The sequence below is a fragment of the Solanum stenotomum genome, chromosome 5 (genome assembly GCF_019186545.1).
Source record: "Solanum stenotomum isolate F172 chromosome 5, ASM1918654v1, whole genome shotgun sequence".
NCBI lineage: Eukaryota > Viridiplantae > Streptophyta > Magnoliopsida > Solanales > Solanaceae > Solanum > Solanum stenotomum.
Window position 1 is genome coordinate 3,387,871 of NC_064286.1, and position 22,386 is coordinate 3,410,256.

Here is a 22,386-nt window from a genome sequence, read left to right on the forward strand (position 1 = left end):
GGGGGGGGGGGGGGGGGGAGGGGAGGTAGGTGAGAAGAAGGAAATAGAATTACAACAAATTTCTTTTTTTGTGCCATTTTACGTTAACAAGTTAACATCACTATGGTCAAGTTTCCAATGTGATTAACAATGAAAGTATAAGCTTAAAACTATATGGTTCGCACTGAATGTGGCATACTGGCTGTTCAAGTTATTATCGTATCTCATAAATTGAATTTGTAAACATTTTGAAATGTTGCAGGGGAATGAGTGTGATGGTGGTAAGTTCAGCTTGAGTGATATAAGCAATACCAAAGATACTGTAAATATTGGAAGCAGTGAGTTATCTCAGCAACACAGGTCTTCCAGTAACGAAAACCAGCCAGAAAATGGTGGTTTCTCCACAACGTTAGAGGTTAGTTCTATGCAGCTTCTATATGTTTGGTCAGATACCTTTTAAATTAGACAGTATTGAAGGAAATAATGTCAGTGGTAGCTGACTTGTATTCTATCTTTAGCACAAGTCCACAAGTGAAGCCAATGCAAATGAAGATGTTAGCAATGATATACCCGAAACAGCAAAAGAGAACGCAGAGGGTGCATCCAATTGTCTGGTAAGGCTTTTGGTCTAGCATTCTTCGTTGAAAGTTTGTTCTGTTCTGGTTTGTTGCCTTCATTGTGTTGTGTTTCTGAGATGAATAATTTGTTAACTATCACTTTTCTCGTATCTCTTCCTGCAACTCAACATATCCATCTTTTAATATTTGATAAACATGTACTTAACTAATAAAAAAGGAAGTTTCTAAAGGGAAGTTAGAGACAGCTCATCACAAAAACGAGACAATCCTAGAAAAAATGCACTTTGGAGATGATAAAAAAGAAGCATCGGAAGAAGTTCAAAATGAAGTGATAGCAGCCCTATGGGGAGCTATGGTATACCACATTTGGAAAGCAAGGAACTGGAAACAATTCAAAGGAACAAATATTCAACATGCTGATATAGTGAGGGATATTACACGTGAAATTGTAGCAAGGATAGAAATGTATAAGAATACCAAAAAAGCAATTAGATGTAGGAGTTTTTGGCACAAATTATGTAACTAGTTTGTTATTTTTGTTTGAGGCCCCTACTAATCCTACTTAGAGGAGATTGAAGGGTGGTGCTCGTAGATTGTATATGGCTCTTTTGATAATAGAAATATTCACATTGGTTGCCAAAAATCCTAGACAATTTTGGAGGTAGGTGACCACTGAGCATGGCTGAGAGAAAGAGGGTTGGTCCTCCAAACCTGGTTAGCAGTCCACACAGGATAAGGCCGTTTCTAAATATAAGTTAGATCTATAGATGATAGATAGCTCATCAAAAAACGGAGTTTATCATAAACTGAATTTGGAGGTAGGTTAACCATAAGTACATATGTGAGAAAGAGTGTTGCTTCTCAGACCGGGTTAGCTGTCTACAAAGGATAGGCCTCTAAAGTTTAAACCATTGAATCTGATTTGGTGTAGTCAAAAGTTTGTCCGGCTTTTTGCAGTCTCAGTGTTCTCTCGCCGGTTATGTGTTGCATGCACTCAATGCTCCCATGTATAATCTCATTCTGAAGTGATCAAACAAAATAAATTAAGATGTAAAACCTTCACAATCACGCATCACCTTCCTTTACCCATTCTACCAAAAGGAATTGTAGTCACTGTTTACACAATGGGTACGGTATATAAATTTATAAAGGATTGCATATAATTATGAAGCATATTTCACGTATATATCTACTTCGAAAGAGAAATGTGCTACTCAGCATTGAGTTGTCACTTCCTGGGTTCTTGCATATTCCCAGTGTCCCTGTTGTATCGTCATTTAACTACTAGTTCCCTCTTACTTCCTTAGACTTGTAACAAATTCATATATTCGATTTCATTTCTTTTTATCTGAAATATGGTTACTATCTGTCATCCAGGAACCATTGCCAGATGATATGATTGTTGCAAATGAAGAAAACAATGATGTTTCAAGTGAGGAGAGTTGAATGTTAATGGACTTATTATTCAACAACTTTGAGAATGCAACGTGAAACAGCTCATGCTTTCAAGATCTCCCGTCCCAGGAGATCATCTCTCATGATAATGATTGTTATATTATTGAGGGAAAACCTATAAGTTAGTGATATTAGGCTTGTTTGTAATCTCGTGATCTCTCTTGCAGACCCGGGTGCGCCACCCCTGGCCGCGCCACCTCGCGAGCGAGCCATCCTGCGAAAGAGTGAAACAAGTGAGATTTCCAGAAACCAATAAGACACACGATGCACGAAAGCGAAACAAAAGAGGAAATTTTCCAAAGGACATCCTGTAGCCTCCCGAAGATAAGTTACGGACGTCTCCGCACCGATCCGCAGGACTCTACTAGACATTAGCTCTGTACAAGTGAGACCGATAAACCTGGGGCTCTGATACCAACTTGTCACGACCCGATTTCTCAAGTCGTGATGGCACCTACTATAACCCACCAGTAGGTAAGCCAACCCGTAACCCGGAACAACAAGTAATGGGTCTGAGGGTAGAAACTAAACAAGAGAAGGCAAATAACAATATAAACAGGCGGAAGCAAACCAAAAACATATATACAAATAAAGATCCCTCCCAGAACCTGGAAGTCACTGGTACAGAGCTACTAACAAAATGAGTACAAGTCCCAAAAGTGGACAACAGAGACTGGACTGTCTCGAAAGGTAAAAGACAAGTCTATATATACAGATGGAGACTGAAATAGTACAAAACGTCGTGTGCTCACTCCCGTCTCCGGATCAGTCTGCTCCAAGCTCGATCAACGCTGGCTACTAGTGCCCGGACCTGCATCACGAAATAGATGCAGAGCGTAGCATGAGTACCAAAACAACAGGTACCCAGTAGGCATCATAGGCCGACTGAACTTGAAAAGTAAAGGCAATATGAAAAGAAGGAATACGCAAACCGAAGTCAAGAACTAAAATCTAACTAACAATGGAATGCACACGAGTGTACAAAGAACTAACTAAAGTAATCTATAAGCTAACTACACCTAACTGGACCCCCATAAGCCCAGAAGGTACACTCGTGCGCAAGTTAAATAAAAACCCGAACGGACCCCCATAAGCCCGACGAGTACACAGAATAACTATAACTAAAGAGAATTACATAAAAGAACCCAAGAACGAAGAACACGAATCAGAACCTCAACCCTAATTAGTAAAATCTGACAGTACGGAGGCCGGACCTCGAACCGGATGCTCAGCAGAAGTACCCAAGTAACCAATCACAAGTATCAAGTAATAGAGGCCGGAACTCTAACCGGATGCTCTATATAAGTATCTGGGCAATAGAGGCCGGAACTCTAACCGGATGCTCTATATAAGTATCTGGGCAATAGAGGCCGGACCTTAAACCGGATGCTCTATAAAGGTGCCAATGTAGCTGCTGAAAGAGTCCCAATCGATCCATATTCATAAATGTCCGTGAAACGCCGTCCACACATAGCCAATCAATGTAAGTCCTTGGAACCAAATCGAAAACCAAATTCAAATCGCGAAGTAGAATTAGTGTCGCCGACGTAACTCATGAAGCCGTAACATCGGGGAAAATAAGGATAACTAAAGTCGGAGAAAGAGTATCGCTTAACTAAGGCCCAAACTATCAGACTCAAGTCTGCTACACCAGTCTACAAGGATCTAAGCCGACCGAGCGACGTCGGGGCAAAACTAAGGCCTATTGGATCCGAATAATGTATTTCTAAGGCAAGCCCTAGTCAAACCTAAACTAAGGCCCAACAGTCTTCAAATAAACAATAATTAAGCATGCAAGCACTCCACATAGCGAGGAGGGTCCGTTAATAACACAAAGCATGCTCACAGTTACCCAATAATTCCCGAAATAGATCGAAACATGATTTCTTAACACCTATGCAAGATTCAATAACTACCCAACCCAAATCCCAACTAATCAACATGCATTCACATTCTCGAGCTCAATCTAAGAGAGGGAAATCGTAGCCTACCTATAGGCTGATCACACGCGCTCTAAAATCACTCCTTCAAAGCTTTCCCTTTATGAACGGTCTCGAAACGCTTCCCCGCTATCAAAAATAGAGTCACAACGTTAATACGGTCTTTTAGACACCAAAGTCACAACAAACAGAGACGGGTCAATTTTGGAGTCAAAACGTGAATCGTGGGACCCGCGCAGGAAATTCTGAAATTAACCCCAAAAGTGGGTCCTAACCAGTTCCCCCAGCTCATGTCCCAAAATGGGACACAATTCGGGGCTCGGGAACAACACGATATCAACAAGCAACTAAAACCCAATTTTTTCTCAAAAATTAGAAATGGGACAGCAGCTAATTCAGCGTATTTACCAAAAACGGGCGATCTACAGTAAAATGTAACAACACCACAATGTTCTCCTCGAAAAACCACTCAAGATAGCCTCAAAAATCACCAAAATCGGATCTAAAATGGCTAAGAAAACAAGTCTCAAAAATTTCCAAAATCAAGCTCACAAAAGGGGTCTGGCAGCAGGTATTTTTCGAAAATTACCTCAAACGGGGACTCCAAATCACTATCCGAGATCACCAACGCGTTGCCCTCAAAAAATCTCACAACTTAGCCTTTTGGATCACCCAAATCGGTTGAGAGATGAGAGAGAGATGAGGGTTTGAAGTTTGGGAAAATTGGCTGATTTTCTGCAATTTATTGCAGAAAATCTGCAATTTCCCAAAACTTAAAATTCCGACGGGGTGCTCCGAACTCGTTCGGAACCCCGTGCACGCAAACGAGATATGAAATCATACCAAATTAGATATTCCAGACTCAACAGCGCAGTCGAAATTTCCATCAGAGGTCATTTCGATAAAAAGTGGGTCCCACTTCCAAAAGCCATTTTAAGTCAAAACTCACAAAAGGGCTCGGATAAATATCGAAAACCTCCAGACACAAAAAAAGGGTCAATCTAGACCAAACTCGACATTCCAGAGCTAACCACGCTGACGGAATTCTCATCCGAATACGTTTACTCAGAATGTTGACCAAAGTCAAACTTAGGCTTAAACTTAAAGTTAAAACGCCTAATCGCACCGACTCATACTGAAAACCTCGGGACTCATGTCTACCATGCTACTAGCCTAAAATGACCCTTCCGGAGCTGATGAAATCGTCAGAATTGGATTCCGATGTCATCTTCTTGAACGTTTGATCGAAAATGATCGCTCAAGGTTCATAAGCTCCAAAACACAAAAACTCGCACCAAGACCAAACGAACGACCAGGTGACCGAACTGTCAGTCCCAGCAAGTCATAAATGACTTGGGTCGCTATAGGAACGCTCTAAACGACACATAGAAGGCAAGACACAAAAATGACCATGAGGGTCATTACAGATACCGCCTTCAACGTCTATTCCTGAGCCCACTTCCTAGTACCACTAGCCAATTTTTCAGCAGGTGGCAAATGGGGATGCGAATTAGGTTGTGCAGTGAAACTGGGCTAGTCGAATTTCGTGATCGAAGCCGATTCAGCAGGAGTTGGACAAATCCATTCAACATCAAAATCTATTATAGCTTCCCTCAACCTTTTCGATTTTTGTTTATTTCGTTTCTAGAATTGAGTAGAACCGGAGGGTTGTAGACTCAATGGGGTTTGGGGACGGAGATTGGCGTGGACATGGAGTGGAGTTGGGGGGGACCTTGATGCCATAAAGAGTGGAGGTAGCGAACTTCTTATATTAGTCTCTGCTCATCATAACGATTCATTGGAAAACGTAACATTTTTGAACTATTTGAGCCAAAGGGTTTCGTTTGATACTGTAAAAATGTCGGAGAATCGTCGAAAACTGAAGGGTTTGGAGCAAAATCTCCAATTTCAGCGAAAAAATAGGTTCTTGAAAGCATAAATCGAGAACTGAAAAGGAGGATTTTGGGTTGCTGGTAATTAAATAAACAAAGAGTGGTTAAGAAAGAAAAAAAGGAAAACAATTTAGGTCCAAACTTGCCTTTTTTTTTGGTCTCCACCTGTTGTTCGGAGATCCCCAACTAAATTCGAATCTGTCCAAATTTATTCGGCTCTAATGCGGACTCCGAACAATGGGTGGAAACCAAGAAAATTTAAATAAAAATATATATAATATTTTTCAAAGAAAAAAGATTAAAAAAAATATTAAGGCCCACTTTAAGTTTGACTTTAGGTCCCTAATATGTAATTATATGTATGTCAAAATTACTATTTCATTAATTATAAGATGACTAAGGATAATATATTAACCAATAGTTATTTTTAATAAAATTTAGCCCAAATTTTTTTAAAGTTGAAACCATATAAATAAAATTGAAATTGAAGGAATATTCAATATTTTTGAAAAATCGAATCTAGAAAACAGAGTAGCCCGAAATCCCCTTCTCAGTTCCCGTCAAGAAACCATTTTTCTTCACCGGAATCAGAGATTTCGCTCCAAACCCTTCATTTTCCGGCGATTCCCTTGCATTTTTACAGTAGCAACCAAAGCCCTTCTGCTCAAGTAGTAAAAAATGTTACACGTTTTCCAATGAATCTTTATGATGAGCAGAGATTAATAGAAGAAGTTCGATACCTCCATTCTTTATGGCATCAAGGTCCCCCTCACCCACATGTCCACCCCAATCTCCACCCCCAAACCCCAGTGAGTCTACAACCCTCCGGTTCTACTCAGTTTAAGAAACAAAATAAGCATAAATCCAAAAGGCTGAAGGAAGCTTTAATAGATTCTGGTGTTGGATGGGTTTTTCCAACTCCTGTTGAATCGTCTCCGGTCACTGAATCTGGCTGGCCCAGTTTCACTGCACAACCAAGTTTGCAACCCCATTTGCCCACAGCTGAAGAATTGGCTAGTGTTGCTGGGAATCGGGCTCAGCAACAGGGGTTGAAGGCGGTATCAGAGTATTTGAAGTACTCAGTTGATGATGATGATGAGGAGATGTATGAGGATGATGATGATATGGAAGTGGAAAAGGGGGAGAAAAATTTGAACTTTTTCGCCAAGTTGTTTGAGGAGGATGGTGGGTTGAGAGAGTATTATGAGAAGAACAATGAGAGCGGTGGGGAATTTATTTGTCTTGTGTGTAGTGGGGTTGGTAAGAAAGGGTGGAGTAAGAGGTTTAAGGATTGTGTGGGTCTTGTTCAGCATTCGATTACTATATCGAACACGAGGCAGGCACATAGGGCTTATGGTCAGGTCATTTGTCGAATTCTTGGATGGGATATTAATAGGATTCCATCCATTGTTTTGTCTGCAGGTGGTAAGCCTAGTGAATCTTCTGATAAACCGGTGGAGGCTCAGGTAATTTACTGTTATTTCATTGGATTTATCAAGGCATTGTCGTTATTGTTAAGTTTGTGTTATGTATTATAGAGATTAGTATTAAATGTGCCCCGAAAGAGTGGAGTAGATAGAGAATTCATATTGTCGACCTAGTTTGTTTGGGCAACTGATTGATTGCTTGTTTTGTCTGTCGAGAATGTTGGAAATTTTAAGAAAAATACTTCATCATGAACACTTATATAGGGAATTCTCATAGCTTGAGGCGTGTCAAAAGACTATCCTTAAGTGTATCCTAGGATTCAACAAGCTCTTCTAGTATAAAATTAGGAGCACAGAAATTGACAAGGACTCAATTTGTGAAAAACCCAACACAATCTACTATAAGAAGAAGAATGTTTCTTTTAATATATTACCAATAAGGGTTACCTCTCATGTGTGGTTTGCAAGCTATTGCATAGGAACAGAGTTTCTACTCAATGGGCACATAAAAGGTAGCGGCTGTTGTTTCCCCTGTCATAAAAATAAAATAAAAATATTACCAATAAGAAAAAAGGATCCAATGGTCACAAAATTACTCATAATAAGAAACCCATTAGCCAGAAAGCCTTGTCTATTAAACTTAATGCCAATAAATTGGCTTCAATGGTAATATCATATTAATGACAATAATCATAGAGGAAAACCATGAAGGCATAAGCTCAACCATTCTAGTTTGCATTGGTTTAGCCGAGCAAAGCAAAATGTTGTCTATTCAAGTATTGCTGTCCCATAAATTGTATGTCTTGATTTTTTGAAAATATGCAAATAGCAAGAATCAAACAGGAAGTTGAGAGAGAATAGGGGAAAGCCCTAGGAAGTACATGAGAAAGAACCAGAATATATTTCATGAAATGAAGAGACAAAAAGAATTCTGTCTATTCTAGAAAAGTCAACTGTTTGTATTCACACCAAGTAATCATAAATGGAAATAGTATTCTGTTCGACTAGGGTCTATCTTCAGGTATTAGGCTCCGAACTTCAGACTTCAAGTTTTGCCAATTCGAATGACGGATCCAATAAAACATTGCAGGGGAATGAGGATGCTGGTGGTAAAGATTGTTTGAGTGGTCTAACCAATACAACAGATGCTGTAAATGTTGGCACTGATGAATTATCTCAGCAAAAACAGTCTTTTAGTAATGAAAACCAACAAGAAAATGGTGGTGGCTCCACAGCATTAGAGGTTAGTTTTATGCAGTTTCTATATGCTTGGTGGTCTTATAAAGTATTGGATAAGATTATGTCAGTGGTAGCTGACTTGTATTATTTCTTTAGCACAACTCCCTAATTGAAGCCAATGTCAGCAATGAGATTCCTGAAACAGCAAAAGAGAACACAGATGGTGCATCCAATTGTCCGGTAAGACTTTCGGTCGTTGAGAAGTGGTTCCATGAAAACCTACTTCTGGGTTACTTACCTTATTTAGTTTGTGTTTCTGAGATCAAACTTTCTCAAAGATCCACTACTACCCCTCCTTTATCTCTTCCTTTCTCCAATGAAAAATTCCACTTTCATGTTCGTCTTAGACATGGTGTGTCTTCTTTCAGTCCTTTTCTGGCTTCTGCTGTGGTAAGTGGTAACTCATAATTCTTCGGTGCTTAGTGAAGAAGCGTTTTTAGGGAATTGGGGTTTTTGGGAAGGATTATTTGAATGTTAGTGGAAATGAATACGAATATGAGGTTGTGGATGATAAGTTAGGAGCTGAGAATGAGGATGAACTTTCTGTTTCTCCGACGTCTTCTCCGGTTGTCACTCGTCAATCGGAGTAAAAACCCTCGCATTCCAACACATAATCTCACTATTTTTACTTTCCTTTGAAAAACTAGATCTCAACACAAAAACGATTCGAGTTGAGGTGGAAAAGAACCAGATCTGTAAGATGACCTAGTTCTAGTACTAATGACAAAAGAGGTACAAATGACATGGCAGCTAACTATGGATTCAGAATGAAGAAAGAGAAAGGGATTTTAATGGAAACAAAAAGAGAGTTAATGCTTTAAAAATTGTGAAGCGCGTGTAGTAAACACAGAAAAAAGTGAAGCGCGTGTAATACACACAGCGGATACTCATTTGGTTATCATGCCACATCACCATTTAGGGTGACATTTATTCAATTTTAAAATAGTTTAGGGTTAATACGACCCAAGTTAAGTTTATGTCTGTCGCTAGGATTTCAGGTATAGTTCGGGGGTACTTGTGCCTTATCCCAAGATATAAAATAAAAAATTGTGAACTACCACTTTACTGTGAGCAGTTCTTCCAGAAACTCTTATATATCTAGTGTTTAATATTTTATAAAATGTAGTTAACTATTTATATCTTAGAAGGTTTTCTAAATATAGGTTAGATCTGTGGATAAAAGATAGCTCGTCACAAAAAGGAATCAATCCTAAATAAGATTGTGAAGGTATGTTACCTGCGAGTATGGTTGTGACTTGTGAGAAAGAAGGTAGGTTCTCCGACCTGTTTTGCCGTCTACAACTCCACACAGGATAGGCTTTTCTAAATTTAAGTTAGACCTATAGATGATACATAGCTCATCATGAAAAAGGTGTCGGTTTTAATTTCTAGACAAGATTGTGGACTGATCTGGCCCATGATTATGGTTGTGAGAGAGAGGGTTGTTTCTGGGACCTAGTTAGCTGTCCAAAAATGTAATGATGCCCCAAAATCACAAACACATTTGCCCACTCCTGAAGAATTGACCCATTTAGTCGTTAACGAGGCCCTCAGGCTCTGAAGGCTGTATCTGAATATTTGAGTACTCAGACAATGCTGAGGATGATGTTACCGAGGTGGAAGAGGGGACGCCAAGATTATACTCCCTCCGTCCCATTTTATGTGGCACCATTTCCTTATATGGTAAGTATTTAAAGGTACAATTCCTCTTTTACCCTTGTTGTCCCACTTAATCTTAAAATAGTACTCCAATACATTTATGAGGAGAGAGAAAAGTGAGTCTACTTTTTAATATGACTATTTTTTGTAGGGCAATTTGGTAAACATTTCAAAGTTTTCATTTATTTCTTAAACTCCGTGCCCGGTCAAATGTTGCCACATAAAATGGGATGGAGGGACTAACTTTTTTTTGTTAAATTTTGGGGAGGATGCTGTGTTGTGATAGTATTGTGATGAGAACCGTGATAGTGGGGAATTTCGTTGTCTTGTGTGTGACTGGGTAAGAAAAGGTGGAGGAAGAGATAGTAGGTTTGTGGAGCACTTGTTCTGCATTCAATTGTTATTGTCAACACAAACAAAAGGCGGCCACATAAGGCTTGTGGTCAGGTCATTTATGAAATTCTTGGATGGTGCATATAGGCTTCTATCTATTGTTTTATCTGCAGGCAGTAAGCTTGGTGAATCTTCTGATAAATTTTGAAGGCTCCGGTTAATTACTGATATTCCATTGGGTTTTAATTGGACATAGTCATCACCAATTGGGATTAAGGCATGATTGTTGTTGCCGTAGTTACATTAGGTCTTGTAGGGATAAATGTGAGTAGAGAACCTTGAGTTAGAGAACCCCCAATTTGTTTTTATACTTTTTGGAATGAAAAATATAACTGATAGAGTGGAACATATTGAAGACTCGTATGGTTGACCCAGGTCAGGTAGTTTGGGTTAAGGAGAGGTTGATTAATTGATAGTCATCACCAAATTGACAATGGAGAATTTATTTGGGGTGAGGGGGGGGGGGGGGGGGGGGGGGGGGGGGGGNATTGACAATGGAGAATTTATTTGGGGGGCGGGGGGGAGGGGAGGTAGGCGAGAAGAAGGAAATAGAATTACAACAAATTTCTTTTTTTGTGCCATTTTACGTTAACAAGTTAACATCACTGTGGTCAAGTTTCCAATGTGATTAACAATGAAAGTATAAGCTTAAAACTATATGGTTCGCACTGAATGTGGCATACTGGCTGTTCAAGTTATTATCGTATCTCATAAATTGAATTTGTAAACATTTTGAAATGTTGCAGGGGAATGAGTGTGATGGTGGTAAGTTCAGCTTGAGTGATATAAGCAATACCAAAGATACTGTAAATATTGGCAGCAGTGAGTTATCTCAGCAAAACAGGTCTTCCAGTAACGAAAACCAGCCAGAAAATGGCGGTTTCTCCACAACGTTAGAGGTTAGTTCTATGCAGCTTCTATATGTTTGGTCAGATACCTTTTAAATTAGACAGTATTGAAGGAAATAATGTCAGTGGTAGCTGACTTGTATTCTATCTTTAGCACAAGTCCACAAGTGAAGCCAATGCAAATGAAGATGTTAGCAATGATATACCTGAAACAGCAAAAGAGAACGCAGAGGGTGCATCCAATTGTCTGGTAAGGCTTTTGGTCTAGCATTCTTCGTTGAAAGTTTGTTCTGTTAAGATCTGTTCTGGTTTGTTGCCTTCTTTGTGTTGTGTTTCTGAGATGAATAATTTGTTAACTATCACTTTTCTCGTATCTCTTCCTGCAACTCAACATATCCATCTTTTAATATTTGATAAACATGTACTTAACTAATAAAAAAAGAAGTTTCTAAATGGAAGTTAGAGACAGCTCATCACAAAAACGAGACAATCCTAGACAAAAATGCACTTTGGAGATGATAAAACAAAAGCATTGGAAGAAGTTCAAAAGGAAGTGATAGCCGCCCTATGGGGAGATATGGTATACCACATTTGGAAAGCAAGGAACTGGAAACAATTCAAAGGAACAAATATTCAACATGTTGATATAGTGAGGGATATTACACGTGAAATTGTAGCAAGGATAGAAATGTATAAGAATACCAAAAAAGCAATTAGATGTAGGAGTTTTTGGCACAAATTATGTAACTGGTTTGTTATTTTTGTTTGAGGCCACTACAAATCCTACTTAGAGGAGATTGAAGGGTGGTGCTCATAGATTGTATATGGCTCTTTTGATAATAGAAATATTCACATTGGTTGCCAAAAATCCTAGACAATTTTGGAGGTAGGTGACCTCCCGGGGCGGAGCCACCTTGTGAACCCCCTTGGATGGAAAATTATATTATTTATACATGGTTAAAATAATTTTATATGTATATATAGTAGATGTAGAACCCCCTTTGGCTACTTCATGTGTCTGTTTCTGCAGATTTTGAATTCCCTTATTGAAAATTCTGGCTCCGCCTCTGGTGACCGCTGAGCATGGCTGAGAGAAAGAGGGTTGGTCCTCCAAACCTGGTCAGCAGTCCACACGGGATAAGGCCCTTTCTAAATATAAGTTAGATCTATAGCTCATCAAAAAAAGGAGTTTATCATAGACTGAATTTGGAGGTAGGTTTACCATAAGTACATATGTGAGAAATAGTGTTGCTTCTCAGACCGGGTTAGCTGTCTACAAAGGATAGGCCTCTAAAGTTTAAACCATTGAATCTGACTTGGTGTAGTCAAAAGTTTGTCCGCCTTTTTGCAGTCTCAATGTTCTCTCGTCGGTTATGTGTTGCATCCACTCAGTGCTCCCATGTATAATCTCATTCTGAAGTGATCAAACAAAATAAATTAAGATGTAAAACCTTCACAATCACGCACCACCTTCTTTTACCCATTCTACCAAAAGGAATTGTAGTCACTGTTTACACAACGGGTAAGGTATATAAATTTATAAAGGATTGCATATTTCACGTAGTTAACTTGTCTTATATATATCTACTGCCAAAGAGAAATGTGCTACTCAGCATTGAGTTGTCACTTCCTGGGTTCTTGCATATTCCCAGTGTCCCTGTTGTATCGTCATTTAACTACTAGTTCCCTCTTACTTTCTTAGACTTGTAACAAATTCATATATTCGATTTCATTACTTTTGATCTGAAATATGGTTACTATCTGTCATCCAGGAACCATTGCCAGATGATATGATTGTTGCAAATGAAGAAAACAATGATGTTTCAAGTGAGGAGAGTTGAATGTTAATGGACTTATTATTCAACAACTTTGAGAATGCAACGTGAAACAGCTCATGCTTTCAAGATCTCCCGTTCCAGGAGATCATCTCTCATGATAATGATTGTTATATGATTGAGGGAAAACCTATAAGTTAGTGATATTAGGCTTGTTTGTAATCTCGTGATCTCTCTTGGTAACTCGAACAAGTTTAACCTTCAAATTACAACTGTCAGATTACAAAAATTTAGTGATTGATTTGTGTATGCTTAGCTCTTCCAAATTAAGCCTTACCTTTTTCTCCTAACTCGCAATCAGCCTCGTCTAATTTCTTATCAAGATCTGGTATCCATTGCAAGTGTCGTCTTTTCTTTTGTGGTCTTTCTGTAGTTATTTTCGAAAGCAAAGAATGATCCTCCTCTTTTTCTAAAGTACCGCTACTTTTAACTTGTCCCTCTTCATTAGTACTTCTCATTCTCTTAGACCTTTTTGCCTCATCTTTTTTTATTAAAGAACGTACTGCTTAATCTTGATAAGTCTCAGAGCAATTCACTCTTCTTTTTCCCTTTTTGTCTTGCACTTTCTTAGGACAAGACATGTTGTCCATTACATAAACTTGATTAACCTTGTAGTGTTGTGATATTTCATTTGACTTGTTATTGTAGTTCTTCACGTGCTTCCATACATCCTTGAGTTTCATTGATGAAATGGACGACTTCTGAAAAATTAAGCATGCCCTAACCGTAGGATATTTTAGTTCAAATTAGTTTTTCACCAATATATATACTTGAATTTTCTTCCATGGGTGAAATTAGTTTGACTTATTTTATAAATGGCGGAATTATTAGTACGAGGAACAAATTTTTTGAAAATTAGGACGATAGAAATGGTAAAAGAACCAACAACACAAGGGGCATGCTTAATTTTTCAGAAGTCGTTCATTTCTTCAATGAAACTCAAGGATGTATGGAAGCACGTGAAGAACTACAATAACAAGGCAAATGAAATATCACAACACTACAAGGTTAATCAAGTTTATGTAATGGACAACACAGCTTGTCCTAAGAAAGTGCAAGACAGAAAGGGAAAAAGCATAGTGAATTGCTCCGAGACTTATCAAGATCAAGCAGTAGGTTCTTTAATAGAAAAAGATGAGGCAAAAAGGTCTAAGAGAATGAGAAGTACTAATGAGGAGGGACAAGTTAAAAGTAGCGGTACTTTAGAAAAAGAGGAGGATCATTTTTTGCTTCCGAAAATAACTATAGAAAGACGACACTTGCAATGGACATCAGTTCTTGATAAGAAATTAGACGAGGTTGTTCGCGAGTTAGGAGAAAAAGGTAAGTATTTTAAATTCATACAATGAAAAGTTCCTACACTAAATTAGACTTGTTATTTCTATTGCATCAAATCAAACATCGTATAAGAAATAATGACAACATAACTAATGTAAGCATTACTAATATTCCATATTCAACATTATTTTTATACATTTTACCAAATAACTCATAAATGGATTCTGAGTATAAAAATGAAGAAAAAATATGAATGGTGTATATAACAACAAAAAAAATATCTAAATACAATTTTACAAGTGATATTTGAATAGAGACATTCATTTTTTCAATGAAGATATAGGTGAAATTAGTTTGTAAGAGAAGACATAACTGTAAATCTGATGATACCTTAGTGATTTGTCTTTATTGTATGAATGAAATTGAGAAGATGCACTCATCAGTGGTTGTGCTATTGAGAAAGTTTTTATACTTGGGAGGCCTATGCTCTAGTTATTATCTCTGTACCCCATGTTCTTTTTTTTTGACAACTATGATGGCCGGGGCTGGTATGTATCTCGATTAATTTCATGACATACATGCCATCTCCTGCCAATACATCTACCTTCAATTTGCATCGCACAACCACCACAATTCACCTGCATTGCCAGTTACCTCTAATCATTATTCATTACAAACACCACCAATCACCTTTACCAGAATCAATTTAGATAGTCCTTTTTGGCTATTGTGCTGACTAGATCAACGCGTTATTGCTTCAAGAGAAACTCCCATCGAAGTTCATTATGAATCTTTATGTACTTTTTATGAGAATCAAGTATGAACAAGGTTTGGTTTTGGGTAATTGTCTAGGTTTTGTGACTTCAAAAAAAGTTGTGGGTGACATTTTTGGGTGAAGATTCTTGCTAAGTGATGAGTTGGGATCTATAAAGAGAAGAAGTACTATGGAAAATAAGGATATCAAGAAATAAACTAAGAAAATGGAAGAAGAGACAGCCATTGATGATGAGCTTTGAGTATCATCAGCCGACTAATATACTGTAGATTTTGAGTAAAGAACAAATTATTATGACAATGAAGTCATTTTCTAGTTTGAAACATTCAGCTGTAGTAAAAGAAGGATTTTAGAAGTTTCTTAACTTATTGAAGTTGAAATTTATGAGACTTTATGCACCAGGTTATTGACTACAAGTTTCACTCTCTCTTGCATATACCATTACTTTGAAAATTGAAAAGAAAAGTAAGAAAGCAGAACTAAGATTCACATTGATGTCGCGGTCATTTCAAATTAAATGGTAACAGAAGGATTGTAACACTCCGAAAATTTCTAAGCTAAGGCACAAACCATTCTTTATATACAAAAAAGTCGTATCGTGTGATTCTTAAATTGTTCTTTAAGTGATTAGATCAATTATTTAGTGTGTGAATGGATTTTGATATGAATTAAGATCACTAGAAATTCCAAGCACAAAGTTGAGTGGAAAGAGCTTCCTTACCGAGTAAGTTTTGATATAAGATTTTACTTGGGTCAACTTTAAATAATCATATCTCTCAACACATAATGAATTAAATGGTTCATGACCTATCAAATTAAAGGTCTATGAGTAATCTTTCCAACGCCATCAAGTTTGCCTCATTTCCAGTTTGGAGTAAAAAGTTATGGCCGTATTACCACAGACTACCACAACAAAGTTTTCTAAAGCAGTGAACTATGAAACCCTTCTACGGGTCGTAGTACTGTCAAGTCGTGGAAGAACTTCAGAGAGTCAAATTTTGGGGTCCAATACCTATGGACCCATCTACAGGTCGTAGAACCTTCCACGCGCCGTAGTTTGGACCCGTAGAATGAGCTTTTGAGCCTTAAAATTTAATATAAATTCTATGGATTGGATCTACGGTCCGTAGAAACTTCTATGGGTCGTAGTTTGGATCCGTAGGATAAAATTTAATATAAATTCCACGGATGGGATCTACGGTCCGTAATCCTCATTCTCAGCTCCGAACCATAAGCCATATGCGTCTGTCTCGTGTTCGATATAGTAATCGAATGTTGAACAAGACCCACACAATCCTTAAACCTCATACTCCACCTTTTCTTATCAATCTCACTACACACAAGACAAATAAATTCTCCATCACTCTCAATGTTCTTCGCATAATACTCTCTCAATCCACCATCTCCCTCAGACAACTTCGTGAAAAAGTTAAAAATTTTCTCCCCTTTTTTCGCTTCCATAACATCATCATCCTATCCTCATACATATCCTCATCATCATTAATAGAGTACTTCAAATACTCTGATACCGCCTTCAAGGGCTGTTCCTGAGCCCGATTCCTAGTAACACTAGCCAATTCTTCAAGTGGCAAATGGGGATGCAAATTAAGTTGTGCAGTGAAATTGGACAAGCCGAATTTCGCGATCGAAGCTAATTCAACATGAGTTGGACAAACCCATTCAACATCAAAATTTATTATAGCTTCCTTCAACCTCTTCGATTTTTTCTTATTTCGTTTCTTGAACTGAGTAGAACCGAAGGGTTGTAGACTCAATGGGGTTTGGGGATGGAGATTGGTGTGGACGTGGAGTGGAGTTGCGAAGGACCTTGATGCCATAAAAAGTGGAGGTAGCGAACTTCTTATATTAGTCTCTGCTCATCATAACGATTCATTAGAAAACGTGACATTTTTGAACTATTTGAGCAAAAGGGTTTCGTCTGATACTGTAAAAATGCTGGAGAATCGTCGGAAAATGAATGGTTTGGAGCAAAATCTCCGGTTATGGTGAAAAAATGGGTTCTTGAAAGCATAAATCGGGAACTGAAAAGGATGATTATGGGTTGCTGGTAATTAAATAAACAAAGAGTGGTTAAGAAAGAAAAAAAGAAAAACAATTTAGGTCCGAACTTAACTTTTTTTTTTTGGTTTTCACCCGTTGTTCGGAGAGCCCCAACTAAATTCGAATCTGTCCAAATTTATTCGGCTCTAATGTGGAATCCGAGCAATGGGTGGAAACAAAAAAATTTTTAATAAAGATATATAAAATATTTTTTTTTTAAAGAAAATAGATTAAAAATATATTAAGTCCCGCTTTAAGATTTGACTTTAGTCCCCTAATATGTAATTATATGTATGTCAAAATTACTATTTCATTAATTATAGATGACTAAGGATAATATATTAACCAATAGTTCTTTTTAATAAAATTTAGCCCAAATTTTGGTTAAAGTTGAAACCATATAAATAAAATTGAAATTGAAGGAATATTCAATATTTTTGAAAAATCGAATCTGGAAAACAGAGCAGCCCGAAATCCCCTTCTCAGTTCCCATCAAGAAACCATTTTTCTTCACGGGAATCGGAGATTTCGCTCCAAACCCTTCATTTTCCGGCGATTCCCCATCATTTTCCAATGAATTCTTATGATGAGCAGAGATTAATAGAAGAATTTCGATACCTCCATTCTTTATGGCATCAAGGCCCCCCTCACCCCCATGTCCACCCCAATCTCCACCCCCAAACCCCAGTGAGTCTACAACCCTCCGGTTCTACTCAGTTTAAGAAACAAAATAAGCAGAAATCCAAAAGGCTGAAGGAAGCTTTAATAGATTATGGTGTTGGATGGGTTTTTCCAACTCCTGCTGAATCGTCTCCGGTCACTGAATTTGGCTGGCCCAGTTTCACTGCATAACCATGTTTGCAACCCCATTTGCCCACTGCTGAAGAATTGGCTAGTGTTGCTGGGAACTGGGCTCAGCAACAGGGGTTGAAGGCTGTATCGGAGTATTTGAAGTACTCAGTTGATGATGATGAGGAGGAGATGTATGAGGATGATGATGATATGGAAGTGGAAAAGGGGGAGAAACATTTGAACTTTTTCGCCAAGTTGTTTGAGGAGGATGGTGGGTTGAGAGAGTATTATGAGAAGAACAATGAGAGCGGTGGGGAATTTATTTGTCTTGTGTGTAGTGGGGTTGGTAAGAAAGGGTGGAGTAAGAGGTTTAAGGATTGTGTGGGTCTTGTTCAGCATTTGATTACTATATCGAACATGAGGCAGGCACATTGGGCTTATGGTCAGGTCATTTGTCGAATTCTTGGATGGGATATTAATAGGCTTCCATCCATTGTTTTGTCCGCAGGTGGTAAGCCTAGTGAATCTTCTGATAAACCGTTGGAGGCTCAGGTAATTTACTGTTATTTCATTGGATTTATCAAGGCATTGTCGTTATTGTTAAGTTTGTGTTATGTATTATAGAGATTAGTATGAAATGTGCCCCAAAAGAGTGGAACAGATAGAGAATTCATATTGTCGACCTAGTTTGTTTGGGCAACTGATTGATTGCTTGTTTTGTCCGTCGAGAATGTTGGAAATTTTAAGAAAAATACTTCATCATGAACACTTATATAGGGAATTCTAATAACGTGAGGCGTGTCAAAAGACCGTCCTTAGGTGTATCCTAGGATTCAACAACCTTTTCTAGTATAAAATTAGGAGCACAAGGACTCAATTTGTGAAAAACCCAACACAATCTACTGCAAGAAGAATAATTTTTCTTTTAATATATTACCAATAAGGGTTACCTCTCATGTGTGGTATGCGAGCTATTGCATAGGAACAGAGTTTCTACTCAATGGGCACACAAAAGGTAGCGGCTGTGGTTTCCCCTGTCATAAAAATAAAATAAAAATATTACCAATAAGAAAAAAGGCTCCAATGGTCACAAAATTACTCATAATCAGAAACCCATTAGCCAGAAAGCCTTGTCTATTAGACTTAATGCCAATAAATTGGCTTCAATGGTAATATCATATTAATGACAATAATCATAGAGGAAAATCATAAAGGCATAAGCTCAACCATTCTAGTTTGCATTGGTTTAGCCAAGTATTGCTGTCCCATAAATTGTATGTCTTGATTTGTTGAAAATATGCAAATACCAAGAATCAAACAGGATGTTGAGAGAGAATAGGGGAAAGCCCTAGGAAGTACATGAGAAAGAACCAGAATATATTTCATGAAATGAAGAGACAAAAAGAATTCTGTATATTCTAGAAAAGTCAACTGTTTGTATTCACACCAAGTAATCATAAACGGAAATAGTATTCTGTTCGACTAGGGTCTATTTTCAGCTATTAGGCTCCGAACTTCAGACTTCAAGTTTGGCCAATTCAAATGACGGATCCAATAAAACATTGTAGGGGAATGAGGATGCTGGTGGTAAAGATTGTTTGAGTGGTCTAAGCAATACAACAGATGCTGTAAATGTTGGCACTGATGAATTATCTCAGCAAAAACAGTCTTTTAGTAATGAAAACCAACAAGAAAATGGTGGTGGCTCCACAGCATTAGAGGTTAGTTTTATGCAGTTTCTATATGCTTGGTCTTATAAATTATTGGATAAGATTATGTCAGTGGTAGCTGACTTGTATTCTTTCTTTAGCACAACTCCCTAATTGAAGCCAATGTCAGCAATGAGATTCCTGAAACAGCAAAAGAGAACACAGAGGGTGCATCCAATTGTCCGGTAAGATTTTTGGTCGTTGAAAAGTGGTTCCATGAAAACCTACTTCTGGGTTACTTACCTTATTTAGTTTGTGTTTCTGAGATCAAACTTTCTCGAAGATCCACTGCTACCCCTCCTTTATCTCTTCCTTTCTCCAATGAAAAATTCCACTTTCATGTTCGTCTTAGACATGGCGTGTCTTCTTTCAGTCCTTTTCTGGCTTCTGCTGTGGTAAGTGGTAACTCATAATTCTTTTGTGCTTAGTGAAGAATTGTTTTTAGGGAATTGGGTTTTTGGGGAAGGATTCTTTGAATGTTAGCGGAAATGAATACGAGTCTGAGGTTGTGGATGATGAGTCAGAAGCTGAGAATGAGGATGAACTTTCTGTTTCTCCAGCGTCTTCTCCGGTTGTCACTCGTTAATCGGAGTAAAAACCCTAGCATTCCAACACATATTCTCACCATTTTTACTTTCCTTTGAAAAACCAGATCTCACCACAAAAATGATTCGAGTTGAGGTGGAAAAGAACCAGATCTGTAAGAAGACCTAGTTCTGGAACTAATGACAAAAGAGGTACAAATGACATGGCGGCTAACTATGGATTCAGAATGAAGAAAAAGAAAGGGATTTTAATGGAAACAAAAAGAGATTTAATGCTTTAAAAATTGTGAAGCACGTGTAATAAACACAGAAAAAAAGTTAAGTGCGTGTAATACACACAGAGGATACTCATTTGGTTATTATGCCTCATTAACATTTAGGGTGACATTTATTCAATTTTAAAATAGTTTAGGGGTAATAGGACCCTAGTTAAGTTTATGTGTGTCGCTAGGATTTCAGGTATAGTTCGGGGGTACTTGTGCCTTATCCCAAGATATAAAATAAAAATTGTGAACCACCACTTTATGGTGAGCAGTTCTTTCAAAAACTCTTATATATCTAGTGTTTAATATTTTATAAAAAAATGTAGTTAACTATTTATATCTTAGAAGATTTTCTAAATATAGGTCAGATCTGTGGATGAAAGATAGCTCGTCACAAAAAGGAATCAATCCTAAACAAGATTGTGAAGGTATGTTACCTGCGAGTATGGTTGTGACTTGTGAGAAAGGAGGTAGGTTCTTTGACCTGTTTTGCCATCTACAACTCCACACAGGATAGGCTTTTCTAAATATAAGATAGATCAGAGTTTATCATAGACAGAATTTGGAGGTAGGTGTACCGTGAGTACATATGTGAGAAAGAGTGTTGCTTCTCGGACCGGGTTACCTGTCTACAAAGGATAGGCCTCTAAAGTTTAAACCATTGAATCTGACTTGGTGTGGTCAAAAGTTTGTCAGCCTTTTTGCAGTCTCAATGTTCTCTGGTCGGTAATGTGTTGTATTCACTCAGTGCTCCCATTTATAATCTCATTCTGAAGTGATCAAACAAAATAAATTAAGATATAAAACCTTCACAATCACACATCACCTGCTTTTACCCATTCTACCAAAAGGAATTGTAGTCATTGTTTACACAACGGGTAAGGTATATAAATTTATAAAGGATTGCACATAATTATGAAGCATATTTCACGTAGTTAACTTGTCTTATATATATCTACTGCCAAAGAGAAAAGTGCTACTCAGCATTGAGTTGTATCGTCATTTAACTATTAGTTCCCTCTTACTTTCTTAGACTTGTAACAAATTCATATATTCGATTTCATTACTTTTGATCTGAAATATGGATACTATCTGTCATCCAGGAACCATTGCCAGATGATATGATTGTTGCAAATGAAGAAAACAATGATGTTTCAAAAGAGACAACAATTGCCAGTGAGGAGAGTTGAATCTTTATGGACTTATTATTCAAGAACTTTGAGAATGCAACGTGAAACAGCTCATGCTTTCGAGATCTCCCGTTCCAGGAGATCATCTCTCATGATAATGATTGTTATATGATTGAGGGAAAAACTATACGTTAGTGATATAGGTGAAATTAGTTTGTATGAGAAGACATAACTGTAAATGTGATGATACCTTAGTGATTTGTCTTTATTGTATGAATGTAGTAGAGAAGATGTACTCAAAGTGGCTGTGCTGTTGAGAAAGTTTTTATACTTGGGAGGCCTATGCTTTAGTTATTATCTTTGTACCCCATTTTTTTTTTTTGACAACTATGATGACTGGGGCTGGTACGTATCTCGATTAATTTCATGAAATACGTGTCATCTCCTGCCAATACATCTACCTTCAATTTTCATCGCACAACCACCACAACTCACCTGCATTGCTAGTTACCTCTAATCATTATTCATTACAAACACCACCAATCACCTTTACCAGAATCAATTTAGATTGTCCTTTGTGGCTACGGT

At 37.8% G+C, this 22,386-nt stretch overlaps 3 protein-coding genes across 3 annotated transcripts in view; 2 read left to right on the forward strand and 1 right to left on the reverse strand.

The window, feature by feature from the left end:
• LOC125865333 (uncharacterized) overlaps nucleotides 1-2,003 on the forward strand; it is a 50,594-nt gene extending 48,591 nt beyond the window's left edge. Inside the window, exon 10 of the mRNA XM_049545536.1 lies at nucleotides 1,935-2,003. Coding sequence (XP_049401493.1) covers nucleotides 1,935-2,003 — 69 coding nt within the window. The remainder of the gene's footprint in view (nucleotides 1-1,934) is intronic.
• LOC125865690 (peptide-N4-(N-acetyl-beta-glucosaminyl)asparagine amidase A-like) overlaps nucleotides 1-22,386 on the reverse strand; it is a 74,284-nt gene that overhangs the window by 51,606 nt on the left and 292 nt on the right. The window lies entirely within an intron of this gene.
• LOC125865692 (uncharacterized) overlaps nucleotides 6,375-22,386 on the forward strand; it is a 30,454-nt gene continuing 14,442 nt past the window's right edge. Inside the window, exons 1-7 of the mRNA XM_049545904.1 lie at nucleotides 6,375-7,310; nucleotides 8,293-8,514; nucleotides 8,607-8,690; nucleotides 11,309-11,461; nucleotides 11,565-11,660; nucleotides 13,183-13,238; nucleotides 13,281-13,311. Of these exons, the coding sequence (XP_049401861.1) occupies nucleotides 6,540-7,310; nucleotides 8,293-8,514; nucleotides 8,607-8,690; nucleotides 11,309-11,461; nucleotides 11,565-11,660; nucleotides 13,183-13,238; nucleotides 13,281-13,296 (1,398 nt within the window). The 5' untranslated portion in view covers nucleotides 6,375-6,539 and the 3' untranslated portion in view covers nucleotides 13,297-13,311. The remainder of the gene's footprint in view (nucleotides 7,311-8,292; nucleotides 8,515-8,606; nucleotides 8,691-11,308; nucleotides 11,462-11,564; nucleotides 11,661-13,182; nucleotides 13,239-13,280; nucleotides 13,312-22,386) is intronic.